Source organism: Zootoca vivipara, chromosome 12 (assembly GCF_965207765.1).
Source record: "Zootoca vivipara chromosome 12, rZooViv2.hap1.1, whole genome shotgun sequence".
Classification (NCBI taxonomy): domain Eukaryota; kingdom Metazoa; phylum Chordata; class Lepidosauria; order Squamata; family Lacertidae; genus Zootoca; species Zootoca vivipara.
Genome location: NC_142595.1, coordinates 10,033,859 through 10,054,807, shown reverse-complemented (window position 1 = coordinate 10,054,807; position 20,949 = coordinate 10,033,859). Strand labels below are relative to the sequence as shown.

Below are 20,949 nucleotides of genomic sequence, written 5' to 3'. Positions count from 1 at the left end.
CATTTGAACTATCTTGTTGTTGTTTAGTCGTATAGTCATGTACGACTCTTCATGACCCCATGGACCAGAGCACGCCAGGCACTCCTGTCTTCCACTGCCTGCCGCAGTTTGGTCAGACTCATGTCCGTAGCTTTGAGAACACTGTCCAACCATCTCGTCCTCTGTTGTCCCCTTCTCCTTGTGCCCTCCATCTTTCCCTACATCAAAGTCTTTTTCAGGGAGTCTTCTCTTCTCATGAGGTGGCCAAAGTATTGGAGCCTCAGCTTCAGGATCTGTCCTTCCAGAGAGCACTCAGGGCTGATTTCCTTCAGAATGGATAGGTTTGATCTTCTTGCAGTCCATGGGACTCTCAAGAGTCTCCTCCAGCACCATAATTCAAAAGCATCAATTCTTCGGCGATCAGCCTTCTTTATCGTCCAGCTCTCACTTCCATACATCACTACTGGGAAAAGCATAGCTTTAACTATACAGACCTTTGTCGGCAAGGTGATGTCTCTGCTTTTTAAGATGCTGTCCAGCTTTTCTCCCAAGAAGCAGGCTGCTGTCACCACCTGCAGTGATCATGGAACCCAAGAAAGTAAAATCTATCACTGACTCCATTTCTTCCCCTTCTATTTGCCAGGAGGTGATGGGAGTGGGACCAGTGGCCATGATCTTAGTTTTTGTTTTGTTTTTTTTGATGTTGAGCTTCAGACCATATTTTGCGCTCTCCTCTTTCACCCTCATTAAAAGGTTCTTTAATTCTCCTCACTTTCTGCCATCAAGGTTATGTCATCAGCATATCTGAGGTTGTTGATATTTCTTCTGGCAATCTTGCTCCCCAGTAAGCCCTGCTATTCTACAGCTGCCAAAAAACCGACAGTTGTTGTTTTGCTAATAGTTTTTATAGATCGTAAAACATTATTGTTTGGACAAGCAGCCTGCCCAAATGCTTAGAAAGCTGAGGTAATTTTTTTTTGTGATTTAAACTTTTGCATGTTTTGTAGAGTAGGGGTTGTGAATTTTTCTCGGCTTTATATTTTTGTAAACTGCTTTGAGGGTTTCTTTTTTTAGGAAGCAAGTGGTGTCTAAATTTTGAGAAATAAAGAATGGCTTTTGCTTGTGAATTAATTGCAGGATTTATGCAGTGTACTTGGTTATGCTCTTATTTGATTCAAAGAGGGTTTCTGTGATTATGCAGATCAAGAATAAAGAGAGAGAGCGAGATCTTGCCAGGTGGGCTATGCCACGATTCATCTCAGCAGATCGGTAGCATCAAGTCTGCTGCCCTCCCTTTAATTTAAACAATAACTACACATTAGCAAAATCATGTTTTTCATCAAGAACAGAAATATTATTACAAAAATAAAAACTTAGTTGGTCTTTAAGGTGCTACTGAAAGAATTTTTTAATTTTGCTTCGACTCAGACCAACACGGCTACCTACCTGTAACTAGAAATATTATTGTTAAGGCATCTTCCATATTACCAAATCTCCAAAATCTGTATTAGGACAATATCTTGATTAGGCTCACCAAAATGTTACAAAATAGTGCACAGAGCTTTTGAGTTCATCAGGCTAGAGGTTGAAAATAAAAGCGAGGGGGAGGGACAGAAAAATAATATTTGGCTAGTGCTAAAGGCAAGGCTTATCAGGAAGAAGCAATGAACGTAGAAAAACCAGCTGTTACAAATGCATCCTGTTTCTTCCTAACCGGCTTCTAACTCCCCAGTAAGCCCTGGTGCAACCTGAAACCTGCAGAGCCTTCTTTGAACATCTGCTAACTTCCCCTCCAAACCAGCTTCAGACTCCAGCCAGATGTAGACCTAAATGGCCTTACTATCAGCCAAACACACACACACACTCACACACACAAATATTCTTCCAACCCACTTCCGCTTCCTTGCCTTGTTTACCATTGTAGCCTGATGGCTTGCATGCTTGCACGCTAATTTGATTGGCCTGATAAAAGTACTGCCCAAATATGGATCCCCCCCCTGCCCTACGGTCCAACACTGCTGCTTTTAGTTTTCACGTTACAAAACGCTTTGCAGACCTGGTGGTGCTAAATCCTTCCACTCATTTGCAGCAGCAGCTGACCAATTTCAGATCACACTGCTTTGTACAGCAATTGCCCCCTTTTCCCCAGACCTGCTTCCTTCCAAAAGAACGACAATTTTAGTCACGCTGTTAATTGTTGTTTAGTCATTTAGTCATGTCCAACTCTTCGTGACCCCATGGACCAGAGCACGCCAGGCACTCCTGTCTTGCACTGCCTCCCGCAGTTTGGTCAAACTCATGTTCGTAGCTTCAAGAACACTGTCCAACCATCTCATCCTCTGTCGTCCCCTTCTCCTAGTGCCCTCCATCTTTCCCAACATCAGGGGCTTTTCCAGGGAGTCTTCTCTTCTCATGAGGTGGCCAAAGTACAGTGGAACCTCGGTTTATTAACAGCTCGGTTTACGAATTTCCGGTTTACGAATGCCACGGACCCATCTGGAACGGATTAATTCACTTTCCATTACTTTCAATGGGAAAGTTCGCTTCAGTTATGAACGCTTCAGTTTATGAACAGACTTCCGGAACCAATTACACCCATGCTTCAGGTTAACTACGCTTCAGGTTGAGTACTCCGCGGACCCGTCTGGAACGGATTAATTCACTTTCCATTACTTTCAATGGGAAAGTTCGCTTCAGTTTATGAACACTTCAGTTTAAGTACTCCGCGGACCGTTTGGAACAGATTAATCCACTTTCCATTACTTTCAGTGGGAAAGTTCGCTTCAATTTATGAACGCTTCAGTTTATGAACAGACTTCCGGAACCTATTGTGTTCATAAGCCGAGGTACCACTGTATTGGATCCTCAGTTTCAGGATCTGTCCTTCCAGTGAGCACTCAGGGCTGATTTCCTTCAGAATGGATAGGTTTGATCTTCTTGCAGTCCATGGGACTCTCAAGAGTCTCCTCCAGCACCATAATTCAAAAGCATAAATTATTCGGCGATCAGCCTTCTTTATGGTCCAGCTCTCACTTCCATACTAATTACTACGCTGTTAATTAGCATGTGCAAATTAGCACCGGCGCTCCCCCTCTCCGTGCCCTCCCTTTGCAAGGAGCAGCAGCAACTGTAATAATCCCCCCTCCCCACTCGATCAAAGGTTTGCCCATGGGATGTGTATGTGTGTGTGTGTGTATTGCGTGGTGATGGTGAGACAGCAGGGCCTGCCGAATATATTTTGGCACCTGAGGCGAACAACAAAATGGTGCCCCGCTCCTATCAGCCAGGGAAATAGGGGCAAATGAAGATCTACATCAGGAACAAGGGGGAAGGGGAATAAAGATCCTACATTGGGATCCGCTGCCTCTGTGGATCCTGTTGCCTGAGGCAATCCCCTCGTCTTCCCTCATGGGTGGGCTGGCTCTGAGAGAAAGGTTTGAACATCTTGCATAGCAATAGCTGAGGAAAATCCCTTTTCACAAACATGTAAGGGCCTTGCCTGCTCTGTACCTCCGTATGGAACATTTTAACAACTACAGTACCAAACACACTCCTACATTGGCCTGGAAAATACACATTTTCTGTTATCCTACGGCTGCCAAAAAACCGACAGTTGCTGTTTTGCTAATACGTAGTTTTTATAGATAGTAAAACATTATTGTTTGGACAAGCAGCCTGCCCAAATGCTTAGAAAGCTGAGGTCATTTTTTTTGTGTGTTTTAAACTTTTGCGTGTTTTGTAGAGTAGGGTTTGTGAATTTTTCTCGGTTTTACATTTTTGTAAACCGCTTTGAGGGTTCTTTTCTTTTTTTTAGGAAGCAAGTGGTGTCTAAATTTTGAGAAATAAAGAATGGCTTTTGCTTGTGAATTAATTGCAGGATTTATGCTGTACTTGGTTATACTCTTGTTATGCCTATTGTTTATTTTATTGTCCAGGAAGGCGCTTCGGGATTCGTTTGACACAGAAATATAAACCAATCCCATTGGAACCAATTTAGGGGGGCTTTTTTTCCTGCTGCACCAGCAAAGGCTCCGCCCCGAGGTCCGCTTTCCCTCCGGCAGGCTGAGGAGGCCGAGGCCCCGCCCTCTTCCCTTCGTCAGCTAAGCGCAAGGGAAACTCGGGGCTGGTTATGTCCGTCGCCGCTCGCCTTAGGCCGGGCGGAAGTGACCCGTCACAGCTGTTGTATCGCTGCGGCTGAGGCCGTAAAGGTGCCGACCAACGTGTTCCGGGGTCGCTGGGGTCCGACGCTGCTGGTGGCTCCATGGCGTTCATGTGCCAGCGGGACAGCTGGGTCCGCCAGGTGTGAAAGGAACCGAGGGAATTTGAGATGCGGGGTGGTGCTCGTTTCCGTTAATTGCATATATACCGTAACAGTTTGTGCCAATTTGCATCATTGCGGATGAGAGCAAATTCGCATCGTTGGTTCCTATGAGGACGTGCAGACATTGGTTGAAAAAATGGTTTCGTACTCCTTTGACAGCAGAGAAAACCACCAACAAGCTTTTAATGAGAGATCAATCAGTATTTTTATTTTGTGTTTTTTATTTGTATGTTTATGTTGTGAATCGCCATGAGATCTATAATACTACAACTACAACTACTGCTACCGATAATAATAATAATAATAATAATAAGAGAAAATTTGCTTCAAATAAGGTGCTTTCCTCCAGCCCAAATCAAATTGATTCTCTCTTGCACCTATAATGTATAGCCTTCTTTACAGGACATAGCATTGTTATTTTATTATTATTATACAGTATTTATATCCCACCTTTCCTTCAAGGTGGTCCAAAGTGGCGTACATGCCCTCCTTCCGTTTTCTTTTCAGCAACAACCCTGTGAGGTAGGTTAGGCTGAGAGGCAGTTACTGTCCCAAGATTAAGTTAGAGCTTAATAATTATTTCATTATTAATATACTTCTTCTTAATTGTATTTCATTATTAATATAATGCTTCTTAATTGTATTTCAGTTCAGCAATTACTTTGATAAAGTACATATTTTGTTTTGTGCAAATGGCTTTAGATATCTATTAGGTCCATAAATTACCATATGGCATATATTCAACACACAAAAAACTGTGACAATTTGTTGTTGACAAAGGACAGCTGGACATATAAAGGGCCTCATTACCTTCAGTAGCTTAGGGCCTCATCAAACCTAAATCCGGCCCTGATTATGCCACACACAGTTCTTCCATGGACAAAACACTTATGAGGCTGAATGTCTGTCAGTAAGAGATGGTGTAGCACCGAGTTTTTCTGCATCAGCCATGAGTTGATGACCTTTTGTGGTGGTGGTTCCTTCCAACCCTATGGTTTTGCAGTTTTAAGCCTAGGTGCATGCCACCTGGGGCTGGAATGGCTGCATTTCTGTGTTTTGCCTAGCACATAGCACATCACTGGACCAAGCAATTGCTGTCATTCAACGTGGCTTCTCAGAATCTGATACAGTACAATGGATGCTCAAAGCTGCTTGCAGAGTGCAATAAAGTCATCATATAAAAAAACAGGTGCAGTATATCTTAAATCAGGCATCCCTAAACTCTGCCCTCCAGATGTTTTGGGACTACAATTCCCATCATCCCTGACCACTGATCCTGTTAGCTAGGGATGATGGGAGTTGTAGTCCCAAAACATCTGGAGGGGTGAGTTTGGGGGTGCCTGTCTTAAATCAACAGGAGAGGAAGGAGGCTACAGCAAAGGGGGATTATGAATTGCAAGAAAAATACTTCTGCTAAGAACACAGCCTTGTAGTTGTGACTCTGGCATCTACAACAGAGGCCTTTAAGGGTTTGTCTCTTGTTCCTTTGTCTAATTTTTGAAGATAAGTGAAAGTATTCTGTGAGGCATTTCGGGATTTAATTGAAAGTATGCTTCTACAGTTGTTTTGCTTTTGAATTGCTTTAGTAAAATGTTTTATAAGATGTATTAAAAGTGAAGAATTACATCATTTTGCTTAAGTTAATTTGGAAGCATTTATGTTATAAGGTGAGATAGAAATAATAAATACAACATTCATTGTATGTTCTACTTGAAATTAGTGGACCTAAGTTAGTCATATCCACTAATTTCAGTGAGTCTGTTCTGAATGTGACCAACTTTGGTTATCACCTATAGTTGTGACAAAATGCATGCAAAAAGCCAGTTAGAAGATAGTAAACTATGCTCTGCTTCACAGTACATAAGGGAATTTGCCCTGAAGAAAATTGTTGCTAGAAATCGTTGGCTTTAGACATGCTGAAGCATCTGATCAGCATCTTTAGATTCCATCTCTTAAGTTTAGTGCATACCTTTTATTACTTCTGAACCTAAGGACCTCCAGATCTTTAGTGAAGCTATAGTCACACATACTATTCCCCCTTTCTTTTTCCTCCCCAGTTCACCACACAGGTGGTCTCCTGCTGCCCTGGAAAATTGTCCACAGAAACCGGTGGAAAGAAGGAGACACTTCAAGGATTCCATGTCATCTTGGAAGACACTATTCTTTTCCCAGAGGGTGGAGGGCAGGTACCAATGGCGGTTCTTGGTCAGAAAGTGGGACCTGTTTTGGGGGTTCTAACATATTGTATACATCTTAATATGCTACTAGGGATTTACTGTTGGCCTATTTCTTGAAACTAAGACTTGAATTGTTCCACAGAATTACTAGAAATGTGTGATCTCCTGTTCGCTCTTAAATCCAGATCTTATCTGTGCTTCTTTCATATGTTTAAGCCTGCAATCCTAAACACGCTGGGGAATAAACTCCAGTTTACTTCCAAATAAAATCTTATTACCAGGGCTTTTCTTTCAGTCAAAGTCCAGAGCAGTTGAAACCTGTGGACTTGGGTAACTGAAGTGCATTGATTGTAATGGGTTTATTCAGTGTATGGTTACCTTATATTTATAATCTCTATAATAACAATCAATTAATGTATCAATGAGTATCAGGAAAGAGAATATATATGAACATAATTAATAACAAGCGTGGTAGGTTAAATAATGTTTAGAAGCATGAGGGGTTGATGGGAAGTCATCAGACCATTGAGAAGAATGTGATACAATGTAATAAGTATATATATATTAGGGTGGGTCATAAAAAACTTTTTTTGGAAAATGTTTCCTCCCTTGATCTTATATCAGGCGTATGGTATAAACATAGTCAAATTTCAAATTTGGGACAAATCGGTTAATATTTAGACCCTGCTCCTACAGATTGAAATTTTGCCTCACTATGAGTGATGAAAACATAGGAATTTGACTCATTTATTCTCAGTATGTTAAATTGTGAACTAATAAACATAAATTTTAGATTTTATGTAGAGCAATAATAGTTGCATACTATTGTTTTCTGCAATATTTATTTATTTAAGATAAAACATGTTGATAATTTACATGAAAAACCAATGGTTTTGAACAAATTATATGGAACAATTTAGCAAACGGTGTACTAAACAAGTAAACATAAACAATAAACAATAAAACACTACTCATATTATGTGTCGCGTCAAAACATCACATTATACTTAACTACTTAGGTATAAATTGTACCAAATGCTTACATTTTGTGTAATTAATAAAATTATGCCTTATATACTTATATATATACTTATCTTCTTTATTATGTATAATTTCGTTACATGTTGTTTTCTTATTTTCTTGTTTTTTATATACAATTTCAATAAAGCAATTTAAAACGCAAACAAATAAATCTATAATAACAATCGAAACTTTTACTTGGCCTAATTAATATTGTGGAGATAATTCAGAGAACCTCTGCACAGCAATTGCTTCATTAATAAAATTTGTGGTTTTTTTAGAGGGTGGCTATAGCATTTGCTCAGCTTCACAACCTACAACCATTGCTATTTTACACATGCTTTTGTCTGCTACAGCAGGAGAATATTCCCCCAAAGCTGGGCTGGTGACTTTAACTTCTTTTTTTCCAGCCTGATGACCGGGGGCTCATTAATGACATCCCAGTATTAAGAGTCGCCCGACAAGGTCCAGATGCTCTACACTTTGTCCAGACACCCCTTGAGCCAGGGAGCGAGGTGCAGCTGGTGCTCGATTGGGACCGGCGCTTTGACCACATGCAGCAGCATTCAGGTAAGAAACCAATGGAACGAGATACCCACACATTCAGGCTGATATATTTAAGTCTCCTAGTGAGAAGGAGAAGGGGAAACTGTTGCTTTATAATCATCTCTTTTAGGGCAGCATCTCATCACAGCTATTGCGGATCTGATGTTTGGATTCAAGACGACATCATGGTGAGGAAGGCACACCTGTGCCTAATTCCTTTTCTCCCTGCTTGAGCATTTATATGTGTGTGTGTGTGTGTGTGTGTGAGAGAGAGAGAGAGAGAGAGAGAGAGAGAGAGAGAGAGAGAGAGGCTACGAAACCTCGAGAGAAATTGGGGCATTCAGAGTGGCAAGAATCTGCATAGATCACCCACCATTGGAGAATTTACAGTGGTACCTCTACTTACGAATAACTCTACTTACGAATGTTTCTACTTACGAACGGAGCTCCGTCCGCCATCTTGGATGCGGTTTAGATAGGATTTTTTCTACTTACGAATTTTTAGATAGGGTTGCTTCGACTTACGAATTTTTTCTCCCAATGCATTCCTATGGGATTCGACTTACAAATTTTTTCGACTTACAAATGTGTGTTCGGAACGCATTAAATTCGTAAGTAGAGGTAACACTGTACTGTACTTTTCCGTTACAGGTAGGTAGCTGTGTTGGCTACCTACCTGATGTAGTCAAAACAATAATAAAACAAATCCTTACAGGAGCACCTTAGAGACCAACTAAGTTTGTCATAGGTATGAGCTTACGTGTGCATGCACACTTCTGAAGAAGTGTGCACGCTTCTTAGTTGGTCTGTAAGGTCCTACTGTAAGGATTTGTTTTATTTTTGTTTGTACTTTCCCGTGTATAAGACTAGTTGGTTTTTTTACTTTAAAATTATGTGAAAAACTGTGGGTCATCTTATACACGGGACAATCTTCCTCCTATTTCCTTAAATTGGAGTCCCTAAAAATAGGGGGCATCTTATAGACCAAAAATATGGCAATAACTTCATGAACTGCTTGGAAGAAGAACAGATTTGTAAACAACCTTGGACCAGAGTTCTTTTCGTATTTGCTAATACTTAATGTGAGAATTAACTTGGTGACAGGTAGGTAGCCATGTTGGTCTGCTGTAGTCGAAACAAAATAAAAAAATTCCTTCCAGTAGCATCTTAGAGACCAACTAAGTTTGTCGTTGGTATCTGAAGAAGTGTGCATGCACACGAAAGCTCATACCAATGACAAAGTTAGTTGGTCTCTAAGGTGCTACTGGAAGGAAAAAAATTTTTTTAATTAACGTAGTGAGTTAGGGATCCCCCCTGCATGTGAAGACAGGCTCTGGTGGACTGACAAGGCCAGTAGTGAGTCCAACGGTCAAGAAGGCGGTTTCTGCACATGCTGCAGAGGGGAGTGAGGGGCAGGTGGGGCTTGTCAAGCTGGCAAGATAGCCCATCTAGGAGAAGGAAATCTGATCCTTAACTTCCACTGCCTTGTGGGATGTCTTGGCGAGAAGAAAGGGCTAAGGAGTAAACCCTACTCAAATCTGGAGTGAAGTTCCGAAGACAGTTGGAAGGCGCCATGTATGCCTCCTTCTGGCAACTCCAGCAACCAAACTGGTGCCAAATGCCTTGCTCTGCTTTCCTCTGAGAGCCAGTGTGGTGTAGTGGTTAAGAGTGGTAGACTTGTAATCTGGGGAACCGGGTTCGCATCTCCGCTCCTCCACATGCAGCTGCTGGGTGACCTTGGGCTAGTCACACTTATCTGAGTGTTTGTTGTGGGGGAGGAAGGGAACACAGAGTGTTTGTTGTGGGGGAGGAAGGGAAAGGAGAATGTTAGCCGCTTTGAGACTCCTTCGGGTAGTGATAAAGCGGGATATCAAATCCAAACTCCTCCTCCTCTTCTTCTTCTTCTTTGGACCATGTCAGTGAGGCCGAGAGGCGGGTATTGCCATTTGAGCAGCCAAGGACCTGCACGCACACACTGCCCAGGCTTGTGCTCCGGAGTGGTTACTTTGGTCCTGCTAACATAGCAGTTTGACTTCACCCCCCCCCAAGAGACTCCAACAACAATATCCAAGTTATTAATCAGTAATGAAACTGATACAGACGAATCACCAGTACCCCACGCAGCAATAGCAGTAGCCATTGGGAGAATCTGAACGGGCACCATGCATGTTTCTGTAGCTTTACATTTCCTGGGTGGAATTTGCAGGTTGCAAGGAGAGAGAAGTTGTTCCTTTCCCCACAAAGTCCTATTGAGAAGTCACTTCCACAATTTCCTACACCAGCAAATCTCCTACAGACTCAGTATTGTTAACTCACCATGAATATGTTGTTGTCGCTTTAACCCAGAAGCAAAGGTTAAAATTAAATCATCGTGTAGTCATGAAGATGTGTAGTCTGGGGAGATATCTTGAATAGGGCTTTGTTCCCAGGGAAAATGCACAGAGGATGCCAGGCTTACCCTAGTCTCTGTGCAGTAAAGGTAAAGGGGCCCCTGACCATCAGGTCCAGTTGTGTCCGACTCTGGGGTTGCGGCGCTCATCTCGCTCTGTAGGCCGAGGGAGCCGGCGTTTGTCCGCAGACAGCTTCCGGGTCATGTGGTCAGCATGACAAAGCTGCTTCTGGCGAACCAGAGCAGCGCACGGAAACGCCGTTTACCTTCCCTCTGGAGCGGTCCCTATTTATCTACTTGCACTTTGATGTGCTTTCGAACTGCTAGGTGGGCAGGAGCAGGGACCGAGCAACAGGAGCTCACCCTGTCACGGGGATTCGAACCGCTGACCTTCTGATCTGCAAGCCCTAGGCTCTGTGGTTTAACCCACAGCGCCACCTGGGTCCCTGTGCAGTAACCCTTCCTTAGAGGATGATGCTGGAGGGCTGGGGGCAGGGGGAGCTCTCTTGTGCACCCAGAGCTATCTCCCGGGTGACCTGGGGAACATGCCGTTTGCCTCTCTCCCACCCTTGGCAGGGAGCTAGGCCGCCAACGAAGCACTATAGAGCTGGACACCCCCTCAATGACAGCAGATCAGGTGGCAGCCCTTGAGCAGAGGGTGAATGACAGAATCCGAGCCAGGATCCCAGTGGTGGTGCGAGAGCTGGCAGTGGGCGACCCTGAAGTTGAGCTGGTAAGCAAGAGTGCACGGGCTGAGGCAAGAGGAGGGAGAGAAGTCTGCTACCAGTAGTTCTCTTACCCTTGCACTGCATTGCAGGTGAGGAGCCGTGGCTTGCCGGACGACCACACGGGGCCCGTGCGGATTATAAGCATTGAGGGTGTCGATGCCAATATGTGTTGTGGCACACACGTCTCCAACCTCGCTGACCTGCAGGTGAGAGTCATGGAGGCAGGGTGTGGCTTGGAGCACCAGGATCAAGGTCCTTGTCAGGTTGGACTCCTCACAAAATAAGCCCAGGAGTGCCTTGCCACTCACATCTGTTGTGAGAACACATTCTGCCCCTTTGTGACACACGAGAAGCTGCCATTGGTGTAACACTGGGCATCAGTAAAGCAAATCATTTAATCAGACATTGCCTATATGATATTGAGGTACAGGATAATCTGGCCACAATAAGGAAATTTTGTCCACGGTATGATTATTTTCCACCTGGCCATTTTGACACTTTGGCACCCTATTTGCGAAATTCTAATTCTAAAATACAGGCGCGCCTTCACTTTCGCAAGATTGAATACACTGCCTTCGGCTGTACTTGAGGGTCAATTTCAAAAAAATTCCACTGGGAAAACGGTTGTGTCCCTGTGGAGATGGCAGTATTGATTCAGTGGCTCATGTCCTTTTTGGCTTGCACTCTTTATAAAGATTTGAGGAGTGAGGTTATTACCCCTCCAATACTGCCCATGCCGGATTGCTCAACCATTGCGACTGAGTCCTTTCTTTCAGCAGATCAAGATGATCAGGTGACAGCAAAAACTGCAAGGTTTTTGGCGGGGGAAATTAGAATTAGATCTTTTCTTTGATTATTGAGGTAAACCCCCCAAAATGTATTTTGTATAGTTACGTTTTTACCTCTTATCTTCAGTACATTTTATTTTATTTCATTGCTATGGCTAGTGGCTGATGCAAATAAAGATTCTAGATCTATCTGTGTGATCTATGCCATTGGTCTAGCTAGCTCAGTGTCCAGGATTTCAGGCACGGATCTGTCTCCCGGACCTACCCAGAGATGCCAGGGATTGCAAAGCAGATCCCCTTCTTACTTGTGGACACCTTTTTTTCTGACAAGGCTTCTCTGCTGCTTGTCAGTAGTCAGCCAGAAATTTTTACAAGTGATTCCTTCCTTCAAACAGTGAAGCAATTGGGGAACCACCCTTATTTTAAATTACCTGCCTATGCTTTTCTAACGAATGCCTGGACGCATAGAAAAATATAGGAAGTTTCCTTCACTAAATCAGACCAATGTGTAAACAGTGGGTTATTCTCACTGCCCAACACAGGCTCTGCAGGGTTTCTAAAGGGAAATCTTCACTTGCACATAGATATCAGAGTATGGATCTGGGACCCGGCAAGGCAGATGTTCTACCCTACACTGAGCTTTGGCCTTTTCCCACTTTCAATACTGTATAAGGGACAGAATAGATGCATGCAGATGTAGCATTTTACCACTCAGACAAATATGTTTGTCTTTTGAAGGTGGTTAAGCTCTTGGGCACCGAAAAAGGGAAGAAGAACAAGACCAACTTAGTTTTCCTCGCTGGGAGCCGAGTGCTGAAAACTTTGGAGCGAAGCCATGCGACCGAGAAGTCCTTCACATCACTGCTTAAGCAAGTATTTGTATTCCCCCTGTCCCAGGGAATGAAACAAAAGTCCCAGAAGGGTGATCGAAAACCCACTGGCCTTCAAATTTCATTTGAACTCTCAAAAGGAAAAGCCACACAAAGGTTGGGATTTTCCCTCAAGGCAGGAAATAGTGAGTTGTATAGGCAAATTGTTTGTTTATAGAAGTTAGGCCAGTTATTTCTGGTCTGATCTTTAGGGCTCGGGATGAGTAGCGGAAGGGTTTCAACAGCCATACCGTAAATGGATTTAAACTGTTCCCAAACAATGGTTTCAAAAGAGGATGGGACAAGTTCATGGAAGATAAGGTTTTCAGTGGCTACAAGCCACAACGGCCGGGCTCTGCCTCCAGAGTCTGAAGCCAGCACTGTGTCTGAATACCAGTTGCTGGAAACCACAGGAGGAGAAAATGTTCTTATGCTTGGACCTTAATCATAATCATAATCATCATAATAAATGCTACCCACCTAACTGGGTTGCCCCAGCCACTCTGGGCGGCTTTCATTAGAACACATGAAACATTAAAACATTAAATGTTTTAAAACATTAAAAACTTCTCTATACATGGCTGGCTTCAGATGTGTTCTAAAAGTCGGATAGTTTTTGTATCTCCTTGACATCTGATGGGAGGGTGTTCCACATTATTTATTATGCATTTTCTGTTTTTTTTATATTGTGCTTTTATGTTGGGAACTGCCCTGCGATCTACAGATGAAGGACTGTATACAAATAATAATAATAGAGTGGAACCTTGGTTGTCGAACGTAATCCGTTCCGGAAGACCGTTCAACTTACGAAATGCTCAACAACCGTGGCGCAATTGCCAGTCGGCAAAACCCATTGGAAAAATGGGAAAACGCACCTCAGAAGCCGTTCGACCTCTGAGGCGTGTTCGAAAGCGGAAGCATTCGCTTCTGGGTTGTCGGCGTTCGAAAGCCGAAACTTCGACTTCTGAAGTTTTCAAGAACCGAAGTTCCACTGTAGTAGTAATAATAATAAAAGGCCCTCTGCCTGGTTCCCTGTAATCTCACTTCTCACAGTGAGGGAGCCTCCGGAAGGCCCTCGGCGCTGGACTTTGGTGTCCTGGCTGAACAATGAGGGTGGAGACGCTCCTTCAAGTATACAGGGCTGAAACCATTCAGGGCTTTAAAGGTCAGCCCCAGAACTTTGAATTGTGCTCGGAAACGTACTGTTTGGGAGCTTCCCGCAGGCATCTGGGTGGCCACTGTGAGGATATTCGACTTGATGGGCCATTTATTAGCCTGATCCAGCAGGCCTGCCTTATGTTCTAAACCAGGCACCCCAAACTCGGCCCTCCAGATGTTTTGGGACTACAACACCCATCATCCCTAGCTAACGGGACCAGTGGTCAGGGGTGATGGGAACTGTTGTCCCAAAACAGCTGGAGAGCTGAGTTTGGGGGGTGCCTGTTCTAAACGATACAGCGGTTGGTATTGGCCCTCAGTTCAGTTGTGCGTCTCCACTGCGCACGAGCTCTTTCACTTCCCCCCCAACCTTCTCCTCTCTCATCACCAAACTTGTACTCTTAGTAGATGATGTACCAGCCCTCCCTGAAGGTGTCTGGTTACCTTTGCCGTTTTAGGACTGGCCCCGAAGAGCACGTGGAAGCTGTAAAGAGGCTACAGAACTCTCTGAAGCTGCTTCAGAAGGTACAGTTGAGTGAACGTTTCTGGAGCCGTGGTGGGGGAATCCCAGGTCCCCAAAGGACAAAGGCGGCTTTCTATCTGGCCATCAGGAGTCTTCCCGCACCGCACCCACTATCCCCTTCTCTGCCCTCTCCTTCAGGCAGTTTCTGCCTGGCTGGAATGTGCCCTCGAAGCCTCTTGCTTGCTTGGAGGGGTTGAGACGTGGGTGGGCATATGTCAAAACGTCTTGACTTTTCGTGCAGTTGAAATGCAGCCTGCCTGTGCAGCTACAGCTTTTGCTGTACCCAATTTTGCCTCTGTCCAGGCTCAGCATTGGTATGTGACTCCCGGGAGGTTGGCCATGGGGACCTGGGCAGACATTGGTTGTGAAAAGGTTCCCTATTCCAGTGGCAGCAGAGAGAGCCGCCAACAAGCTTTTAATGGGAGATCGCTCAGTATTTTTTTTATTATGTGTTTTCTGTTTTTTATATTGTGTTTTTATTTTTTAAAAAAATAAATTTATTTATTTGGCTTTTCAGATTAAAATTTTACAGTCACATGTACAACATACAGCATAAAAACAAGATTCCAAGGAATCTCTTGGACTTCCCTCCTCCCCTTTGTGGGTTTCTATGGTTAGCCATTTCCTCCTGCATCTTTTATAATAATCCAAATCTTTTATCTCCCCATTGTATCCAAAATTCACCATTAAACTACAAGTGATATTCCAACCCCACTAACGGTTTTAACTGTTGACAATGGTCCTTTTAAGATAAGTTACAAATTTTCCCCATTCCTTATTAAAATTTTGGCCTTCCTGATTTCTGATTCTTCCGGTCATTTTAGCCATTTCAACATAGTCCGTCAACTTGATCTGCCATTCTTCTTTGGCAGGAACTTTATCTTCTTTCCATCCCTGGTATTTTTATGTTGGGAACTGCCCGGAGATCTATGGATGGAGGGCAGTATACTACTACTACAGTGGTACCTCTACTTACGAATAACTCTACTTACAAATGTTTCTACTTACGAATGGAGCTCTGTCCGCCATCTTGGATGCGGTTCAGATAGGATTTTTTCTACTTATAAATTTTTAGATAGCGTTGCTTCGACTTACAATTTTTTTCTCCCAATGCATTCCTATGGGATTCGACTTACAATTTTTTTTTGACTTACAAATGTGTGTTCGGAACGCATTCAATTCATAAGTAGAGGTACCACTGTACTACTGCTAATAATAATACAGTGGTACCTCCAGTTGCGCACGGGATCCGTTCCAGAGCTCCAGTCAGTTCCCAAGGAATTCGCAACAGGAGGTGCCTGTACTGTGCATGTGCGCAGTGCGGCAGAGCGCTTCTGCGCATGCGCATGGGGGGGGGGAAACGAAACCCAGAAAAATACTTCCAGGTTTGCCACATGCGTAACCCAATGGATACGCAACCAGAGGTGTGCGTATCCAGAGGTACCACTGTAATGATAACAACATCATCATAACCATCTGTGGGTCATGGAGGCAGCAGCTGAGATCAGACTCCAGTAAGCAGCCTGTAGGAGGGCCATGGGAAGTAAGAGAGCAGTTGGAACCAGGGTTCAAGAAGACTTTGCCAGAAATTCCCTGCCGGCTCCATCCTATCACTCTTGGTTGAGTATTGGAACAGAGGGGTAGCGGGCTGCCGGGGTGATTGCCCCAGGCACATTTTTCTGGGGGGCATCCCCTCCCCAAGTCAGCCCTGTCCCGCTTTGTGAGGCTGGGATCTGATCAGATCCCACCCCGCAAAATGGCTCGGGGCTGGTGTTGTTCCGGTTTCGCCAGCGGCGAGGGCCAGGCCGGCATGCGGCAGGCTCTCTTCACCCCCGCGCCCCAGCACACACAAGCTCCCCCCGCCCTCCGGCACCATGAAAAAATGCTCCACTGCCGTGTCTGTTTTCCGACGTCTACTTCTCTTTTAGAGCAACTTGAACCTGCTGAGGGATTTAGCCGTCCTCACAGCTCAGAGCTTAAAAAACAACTTGGATCAGGAACCCGTTCTTGTGTTGCACAGGTGAGGGGAAAGGTAGCTCAGCGTTGAGTTTGCATGGGGTGACTGTTTTAAATACTCAGAAAAAAATAGGAAAATTCTGGATGCTTTCTGCTTTGCCACTTGGAAGGTATTGCTGATTTTTTAAACCCCCATTTAGAAACTGCTGTTCCCACTCACCTCACCTGTACAGGTTTTTGAGGCCCGTCAAAGCAAAATTGTGTGTTATATATATTTTTAATTAAACACACACACACACACACACACACACACACACACACACACACACACTGTGGATCAATGCAACCCAAATGAATTATTAAGACTTTTTTGCTTGTCAGTCTAGCCATTACTGGTTTCTTTCTTGCGGGGCTGGTGGACCTATTGTAGGAAAAGGTGTGGCAAAGGTGGAATTTTGCATTCTGCTATTCTCAGGTCGTGGGATGGGGAAACAACTGTTGTAGGATCGTGGGACATATTTCCCCTCTCTTGCAGGAAAGACGGTGATTCTGAGTTCATGAACATCATTGCGAATGAGATTGGCGCTGGGGTGAGTCTCTCTTGCTTCTCTGAGCTTTGGCACCTGATTGAAGTTCGGCGGTTCGAATCCCTGTGACGGGGTGAGCTCCTGTTGCTCGGTCCCAGCTCCTGCCAACCTAGCAGTTCGAAAGCACGTCAAAGTGCAAGTAGATAAATAGGTACCGCTACAGCAGGAAGGTAAGTGGCGTTTCCATGTGCTGCTCTGGTTCGCCAGAAGCAGCTTTGTCATGCTGGCCACATGACCTGGAAGCTGTACGCCGGCTCCCTCGGGCAATAACACGAGATGAGCGCCGCAACCCCAGAGTTGGTCACGACTGGACCTAATGGTCAGGGGTCCCTTTACCTTTTTTTTATACCGGTAGTGGTGTTTTGAGAGGTGCTGAAAGCTCCCTACTTTGAGCTGGAAAGGTTCCCACCTCCAGCGTATCATCTCGACACAAATCAGATCCAATCAGGCCTTTAAAAACTCAATTGTGGTTACGAATCAAAAGTGAAATTAAAATTAAGACGCCTGGCTGCAGAAGTAGCAGCTCACAGCATGCAGAGTAGCTATAAAATCTAATGTGATGTAAAGGAGGAGGTGATAGAATTAATTCAATGAGCACCTGCGATTAGAAAATAGGAACAATTTTGTTCTCATGTCTGTGGTTAAAATACCACTATTTAATGTGACGCTACCAAATACTGATTAAGAATAAAGAGATCACCACAGCCAACCACAAAGGAACAACCATATCCTAGGCCAACCCCAACACCTCTCACCATCAAAGGAACACAAGTGAACAGCAGAGAACCTACACAAGCGACGCTGACAAAACCCCACACACTTATTAAGCAAAATAGAAACATTGTCACCCGACCCCCCCATCTACTTTCCTTCCCCTCTCCTCACCAATGTCTCAACAAATGAAACTGATTAGTAAAAATGCTAAGAGAGACATTGCACATATCTTTGTAAACCAAGAAAACCCTTAATAAAAAACAAACAAACAAACAAAGAATAAAGAGATCATAGCAAAATTTATAAAATATTACTGAATTTAAAGTCACATCCACACCATACATTTAGAGCTGATGACTTCTCACAAAGAATCCTGAGAACCATAGTGTACCCTCCACAGACCTACAGTTCCCAGAATTCTGACTGCCCCAGATAAGCTAAATTTGGTTTGATTCTTGCATCAATGACTACTGCTTAAACCCCGAAAGATTAAAAGGATTATTCATTAGCTTGGTGACATTTCCACTTATGGCACGGTCTGTTTACCTGTGGACCTCTATATGTTATGTTTTATTATGACTTTCTGCATCAGATTATTATAAGGTGTGTGTGTGTTCTTTGTTGAATATTTTGTTGTTGCAATCCACCTTCTTCCAGCAGGAAACCCTCCTTTTCCTATCGGTGGGAGATGAAAAAGCCGCTGGGCTTTTTCTGCTCGCGGGACCCCCAGAAGCGGTGGAGAAACTGGGCCCCAGGTGAGTCATTCAAGCCAGCTGGATAAATTCAGGCCTGGATTGGTTGTGTATGTTGGGGAGGGAGCATGGATGTTCATTTTGGTCAGCCAGGAAGAAAAGAATCACAGGTTTCTGGGGGTCTTTGAAAGAGAGTGAGAGAAGCAAATTCATGTAGCAGTTGCAGGGCTGAAGCCAATCAGCCAGGCTAGGACATGGCTAGGGCTGGGCGATATATCAGTATATCGTCCAAAATCGATTTGAAGTCCATATCACGATACTGGCTTCATAATTGTTGATCTGGCAATATACAGTGGTACCTCTACTTACGAATTTAATGCGTTCCGAACGCACATTTGTAAGTCGAAAAAATTGTAAGTCGAATCCCATAGGAATGCATTGGGAGAAAAAATTCGTAAGTAGAAGCAACCCTATCTAAAAATTTGTAAGTAGAAAACCGCATCCCAGATGGCGGACGGAGCTCTATTCATAAGTAGAAACATTCGTAAGTAGAGTTATTCGTAAGTAGAGGTACCACTGTATCATGAATCAGTGTGTGTGTGCGCGCGCGCTTGCTATGCAAAATTCACAGTGTGGGGAAAACCATGAAGCCAGTCAATGCCTCTACATCAGGCATAGGCAAACTTGGCCCTCCAGATATTTTGAGACTACAATTCCCATCATCCCTGACCACTGGTCCTGTTAGCTAGGGATGATGGGAGTTGTAGTCCCAAAACATCTGGAGGGCCGAGTTGCCAGCTCTACATACTTCCATCCCTATTTCAAACATTGTGCTCTTTTGGTATATCACAATGTTGAGCTTGTGATATAGCATAATGTTGAAAACCAGAAATCGCCCAGCCCTAGGCGGTGGCTCTTGGAATATACGGTTGTATATTCCAGAAGTTCGTTTGACTTCCAAAAATGTTCGAAAACCAAGGTGCGGCTTCCAATTGGCTGCAGGAGCTTCCTGCACTCAATCGGAAGCACTGTTGGATGTTCGGATTCCAAAGAACGTTCGCAAACTAGAACACTCACTTCCGGGTTTGCAGCGTTCAGGAGCCAAAACGGATGAGTACCAAGGCGTTCAGCAACCAAGGTACGACTGTACTGTATGAGAGCCCATTGACCAACAAAGCAGCTGTGGGGTGAGGAGAAGCTAGTCTGACCCTGTTGCTTTTCTTCCCACAAGGGTGGCTGAACTGCTGGAAGGAAAAGGGGTTGGGAAGCGGGGCCGCTACCAGGGCAAAGCCACGCGGATGAGTCGGCGGCCAGAGGTGGAAGCCCTCCTCCGGACATTTGTCAGTGAACAGAGCACAGAGCAGTGATGGGATGGACAACGGGAATAAATGGCGCACTGTGAATATGACAACCGAGCCACCGTTCTTAAGGACTGTAAAGTAATAAACTTAAGGATCCCTCCCCCTTTGGGTTCTTGCTTTCAATGTGGCGGGGTCAACAAAGGAGATTGGTGGTCTGATTTGGCAACAGCAGGGAACTGAGAGGTTTCAAGGGGGAGGGCGGGATTGGTAAAAGTGAGGGATGGGTAGGGAAAGCATTGCTGTCTTTCCTGGAAGGAACCTCCCCCTATTAATGCTGGAGAAAACACAGAGAGTCCCTCTGAGCCCTTGCACTGATTTTGGCATGTCCCTAAATCGGTCTCGATCCCAAATCAAGGCTACTTGCATGCTACAGTCGAGGTGCCCCAAAGGCAGACAGTGCTAAATGTTTGTATCTTAAAATGTGCTTATGGAGGAGTATGCCTCGCCAAGGACTGCCCCACTCTTAAAAAGTAGCATACAAATTGAAACCGCCATGTTCGAGGGAGTCAGATATGTTTGGGCATTAAGCACAGCGTACTACTGTCCGCCAGAGTTTTCTTGCTAATGTAGAAGTTGTCGAATATGTGACTTTGTCTCTTGAGCAGTATGACAGTGCACTGATTCGTTTCCCGGAAAGTTTGCTTAGGGTCGTAGTGCTAGTAAAAGACATCTTTGAACATAAGAAAGCCACCCACCCACCTGTACCAGATAGACTCGGGTCTTCTACCTATATTGTGCCAATGGTAGGCGTATTAGGAATAATCATCCACAAAACCCACAAGACTAAATCTGGACAGAGGGCAAAATGCAGATATCCAAGACTGAAGTGAGAAGACAAAGAGGAAAGACTGAGACTTGCGGCTGGTAGAGGAATAGAGACAAATAAGGAGAAGCATGTAGACATCCAAAGTGAGAGACAGGAACAAACCAGGAGAAGGTACCAGAACAGAGAGCAGAAGGAGGAATCAGTTGCAGCAAAAACTACTGCTGTATTGAATGCCCAAGATCACGGCTAGGCAAACTAGGTAAGGCCCGGGGGCCGGATCCGGCCCAATCGCCTTCTAAATCCGGCCCGCGGACGGTCCGGGAATCAGCATGTTTTTACATGAGTAGAATGTGTCTGTTTATTTAAAATGCATCT

General features: G+C 44.4%; 1 protein-coding gene across 2 annotated transcripts; it reads left to right on the top strand.

Moving 5' to 3' along the window:
- Positions 1 to 4,224: 4,224 nt before the first annotated feature.
- On the top strand, positions 4,225 to 19,908 carry AARSD1 (alanyl-tRNA synthetase domain containing 1). 2 transcript variants are annotated; one of them, XM_035134651.3, is made up of 12 exons: positions 4,225 to 4,279; positions 6,358 to 6,486; positions 7,908 to 8,067; positions 8,174 to 8,231; positions 11,009 to 11,165; positions 11,250 to 11,366; positions 12,687 to 12,817; positions 14,434 to 14,500; positions 16,427 to 16,518; positions 16,990 to 17,044; positions 18,416 to 18,510; positions 19,679 to 19,908. In XM_035134651.3, exons 1-12 carry the CDS (start codon positions 4,241 to 4,243, stop codon positions 19,812 to 19,814), a joined length of 1,236 nt encoding a protein of 411 aa, XP_034990542.3. In that variant the 5' UTR covers positions 4,225 to 4,240; the 3' UTR covers positions 19,815 to 19,908. The 2 variants fall into 2 exon arrangements, with proteins under 2 accessions (XP_034990542.3, XP_088512522.1); XM_088656396.1 differs by having other exon boundaries at positions 18,413 to 18,510.
- Positions 19,909 to 20,949: the final 1,041 nt, after the last annotated feature.